We start from the raw sequence: 5,000 nt of genomic DNA, 5'->3' as shown, positions 1-5,000 counted from the left end.
GTGTTGTCTGTGCGCGTATGTGTGTGCGTGTGTGTGTCTGTGTGTGTGTGTGTGTGTGTGTGTGTGTGTGTGTGTGTGTGTGTGTAGATAGAGGAGAGAGCCCAGCGTAAGCGTGTTGACCGTGAGCAGAGGTGCGAGCAGGAGGCCCGTGAGCAGGCGCACTTTAGGACCCAGCAGCCCTGGGGCCGCGGTGGAGGAGGAGCTCCACTCAGGGACATCACAGGGAACCTCATCAGTGTGTATAAACACCACACACACACACACACCATATACACACACACACACACCATGAAGACACCATATACACACCATATACACACACACACACACACACACACACACACCATGAAGACACCATATACACACACACACACACACACACACACACACACCATGAAGACACCTTATACACACCAGACACACACACACACACCATTAACTTATTGAGTGCCAAAAACGTAATATTACATTTTTAGCTTTTTTTTTTTAAATTACGAAACTAGACACTCTAACACACCTTATATGTGATTTTGGGAACTCCGTGATGAATGGAAATGAAATATATGACGATCGAAAACTCATGAAAACGCACAATCTGGACATTTTATCTGGACATTTTATCATAACTTGGTTGCTGCTTTGGGTCGAATCAGTGACGCATGCACGTCAGGTCAAAACCAGGCCATTTTCGTGGGTCTATCACTAGGTGGCAGTCTCGCCAGGTCACTTCCCGGAAACTTTACAGGCAACACTTCATATTTCATGAAAGACGTTATATCTCCATTTCTAGAAAAAAAAACAGCAATTTTGATGAAAACTGCCACTGTTTAGCTTGGGATTTCTCAGGAACAGAGGCGTGTAGAAATACACGGTTTGCACCCACTGAGAGCTTAAAGTCTCACCTTTCAAACGAGCCATTGTATGTGTTCATAGCTATAACACAGAATATGCTGTGGCTGTACAAAAATCATCAACAATGGTCTAGATTGCTGGCACTCTAGAACAAAGCTTCCGAAAACAGCTTGGCATTTAATGAGTTACGAGACCATATACACACCATACACACACACACACCCCATATACACACACACCACAGACAAGCACACACACACACACACACACACACCATATACACACACACACACACCATGAAGACACCATATACATACACACACACACACACACACACACACACCATGAAGACACCATATACACACCAGACACACACACACCATGAAGACACCATACACACCAGACACACACACACACCATGAAGACACCATATACACACCAGACACACACACACACACACACACCATTAAGACACCATATACACACACACAAACATAAATGTAAACAATCGACATCAGCATTGTGGATGTGGATGTTTTGTGTGTGTGTGTGTGTGTGCGTGTGTGTGTGTATGTGTTTGCTTCCAGCTGATCTGAATCAGATGCATCGGCTGAATGAAGAGGCTTACATCAATGGCAGCAAGTTACAGCAAGCCTCAGGTGCCCAGGCACATACACGCACGCACGCACGCACGCATTACTTTTTCTTTTCACGTTATCAACTTAAACTTTCCTACTTGCTAGATGTGACTATTAAATCTGTCATAGCCCACAGTACGTGCACAAGTAGTTTGAGTAGAACTATACATTCCCAAACCCCAAACTCAAACTCCATCCTCAAATCCAAACCCAAACTTATTACATGTTTTGTACATAACAAATTATAAGCAATGTATAGATTGCAATGGCTGTGTGTGTGTGGATGTGTGTGTTTGTGTGTCTGTGTATGTATGTGCACGTGTGTATGTGTGCATGTCTGTATCTGTGTGTGTGTGGGTGTGTGTGTGTGTGTGTGTAGGTAAGGGGCGTTCACACACTCCTCAGCTTGCCAGCTTGTTTTCTGAGCTTCCTTCAAGTAGTCAGCAGCTGGAACAGGACAAGTACAAAGCCTACCTCAAGCAGCAGGTACGTATAGTGTGTGTGTGTGTGTGTGTGTGTGTGTGTGTGTGTGTGTGCATTTGTGAAAACAGTGCTTCATATTGAAAAAAGATACCTTGTCCTATCCTACCATAGCTGTTTTTAATCAATTCCGTGTGTGCGTGTGTGTGTGTGTGTGTGTGTGTGATGGACAGATTGAGGATAAGCGTCGGAGGAAGGCAGAAGAGAGGGAGCGAGAGAGAGAGCAGGAGGAGAAGGAGGAGAGGAGGCTGGCTGAGCAGAGAGAGAGAATCCAGAGAGAATACCAGGAGGAGGTGGAGAGGAGGAGACGCAAGGAGCTAGAGGTACGCACGCACACACACGCGCACACACACACGCGCGCGCATGTGCGCACACACACACACGTATGAGGGGCCGTCTAGGCCTTAATTCATACTTGGTCTTACACACACTATCATAATCTTGCACATACAACACTATACTCATGCACACTCACTATTATAGTCATTTTACATGTATGTATGAGAGGGTATAGTCGTGTATGTGAGAGAGTATAGTAGTGTATGTGAAGGAGTATAGTAGTAAATGTGAGAGAGTATAGTAGTGTATGTGAGAGAGTATAGTGGTGTGTGTGAGAGAGTATAGTGGTGTGTGTGAGAGAGTATAGTCGTATATGTGAGAGAGTATAGTGGTGTGTGTGAGAGAGTTTGCATGAAACGGAAGGAGTTTGATTTCTCAGTTCCTGATTGGTTTGTCAATGTCACTTCTCTCTAGCTAGCCAATTAAAATCAAGGAAGGGGCGGGACCTACACTGTCAACAATGTTCGTGTAGACCTAGTTGTACAAGTGATACTACGATAGCAGTTATGTGATATATTTGTCAAACTAGGCTTTCAGCTCAGATCTGTGCGCGTTCTTGGTGTTGGGATGACGCTGGCCAATCGTGAAATGTGGAGACGCACAAGACCGCCTCTATTTAAACAATTAAATTCATGAGCGTTGGCTTAATCTACAATACGGTAATTTTTTGTGTCTAACCTATAACATCAAATAAATCAATGGTCATCAGTTGTTGTATGATATGCACGTCCATAGTGTGATATTTGCACGCACAGCACTATTAAAGCGCATTCGAGATCCAAAATGTTAGTAGAGGCGGAGCTCCACCTGTAAGATATGACAGAATCCTACACTTGAGATAACTTTGTTTTTAAGACAATTGATTGGTCAGTGTGCGGTAGATTACACGATTTAAGCTATAACCTCCTCCCGACCAGGTTTGGTTGACAGCATAAGATACCATGGTGATATAGCGACACTAAAACAGATCTACTTTCGTGTCACAGCATGGCTTTGAGCGCAACATACCTCGCTAACCCACTAATCGAGATTCGTAGTACACCCCATAGGTCTACACGAACATTGTTGACAGTGTAGGTTCCGCCCCTTCCTTGATTTTAATTGGCTAGCTAGAGAGAAGTGACATTGACAAACCAATCAGGAACTGAGAAATCAAACTCCTTCCGTTTCATGCAAACTCTCTCACACACACCACTATACTTTCTTGCATACACTACTATACCTTCTCACATACACCACTATACTCTCTCACACACACCACTATACTCTCTCTCATATACTACTATACTCTCTCACACACACCACTAAACTCTCTCACACACACCACTATACTCTCTCACATATACTACTATACTCTCTCACACACACTACTATACTCTCTCGCATACACTACTAAACTCTCTCACATACACCACTAAACTCTCTCACATACACTACTATACTCTCTTACATTTACTACTATACTCCTTCACATACACTACTATACTCTCTCACATACACCACTATACCCTCTCATACATACATGTAAAATGACTATAATAGTGAGTGTGCATGAGTATAGTGGTGTATGTGCAAGATTATGATAGTGTGTGTAAGACCAAGTATGAATTAAGGCCTAGACGGCCCCTCATACACACACACACACACACACATGCACACGCACACACACACATGCGCACGCACATAATAATAATACCTAATCGCGACGCATCAAGACACACATTCGCACGCACGCACACGCACACACACACACCCTATTGTGCACTGGTATGTTTGCTCCGCTATTTTCTGCTAAAACACTGGTTTTTGATTTTGTAAAAGTTACCAAGACATGGATACTGCATCATCTGATAAACTTTTATTACAAACAAATAATACTGTTTGCAATAATACTATTTCTGAGGCCTCTGCCAGCAGTGCACTAGTCTCCAACATATGTAGTATGCTGTATCAAATGTGAGTGCACCTTCCAACACAGCACTTCCCCAACGAAAAGTATCCAACAGTGGGCAAGTGTTTTCTGAGGGCTAACAACTTCATAATAAACATTATAATACAGCTCTTCACAATGCTAGTAGAACTCCATTGACAATGTCTAGAATATGGCCAGAAAAATCTACCGAGAAGTTTGAATATTTGAGTATGGAAAAAGTATGGAATTTTGAAATGGAAAATGTGTTGGAACCCTGTATTGTAGAATGTTCTGGAGTGATATATTTACTATTGTATAATGTTCTGGAGTGATATATTTACTAGTGTGGTTCCCTGAGGTCTGGCCATATTAAAGGAATTATCCGGAGTAAAATGCACTTTACAGATGATTGTGAGTACATACGTTGAGTTGACATCAAAATCATGTAATTCGGATGTGTTTTGAGAAAGTTCGATTGTACCGTTTTCAGTCAAAACTCTTTAGCCTGGAAGCGAATTCGGCATGTCATTTCGCGCTACAAAAACGCTATTTTTATACCTCTTCTACAGTTCCAAACAACATTACACTTACGTGGTAGTGAGTAGAGGGTCCCTAAAGCCAAACCGGTATCCCGAGGTCTTTTATGTGGTCGGATAGAGAGTCCAGAATGAATTTCATCAAGCCAGTACCTTTCCGGAAATGTTGCTGCTGCAGCTGCCATCTTTAGGGGAAAGTCCGTTGGAGTCGATTGGAGTCGACATCACGTCAAGTGACATTTC

At 42.9% G+C, this 5,000-nt stretch overlaps 1 protein-coding gene across 6 annotated transcripts in view; it reads left to right on the top strand.

Moving 5' to 3' along the window:
* cspp1b (centrosome and spindle pole associated protein 1b) overlaps positions 1-5,000 on the top strand; it is a 75,299-nt gene that overhangs the window by 25,485 nt on the left and 44,814 nt on the right. For all 6 annotated transcript variants that reach the window (XM_048227415.1, XM_048227414.1, XM_048227413.1 and 3 more), the window contains 4 exons: positions 88-235; positions 1,440-1,511; positions 1,870-1,976; positions 2,144-2,293. In XM_048227415.1, the coding sequence (XP_048083372.1) occupies positions 88-235; positions 1,440-1,511; positions 1,870-1,976; positions 2,144-2,293 (477 nt within the window). The remainder of the gene's footprint in view (positions 1-87; positions 236-1,439; positions 1,512-1,869; positions 1,977-2,143; positions 2,294-5,000) is intronic.

This window comes from Alosa alosa, chromosome 19, assembly GCF_017589495.1.
Source record: "Alosa alosa isolate M-15738 ecotype Scorff River chromosome 19, AALO_Geno_1.1, whole genome shotgun sequence".
In the NCBI taxonomy this organism is placed as follows: domain Eukaryota; kingdom Metazoa; phylum Chordata; class Actinopteri; order Clupeiformes; family Clupeidae; genus Alosa; species Alosa alosa.
Note: the sequence above shows the minus strand (reverse complement) of the source record. Positions and strands in the feature narration are given on the sequence as shown.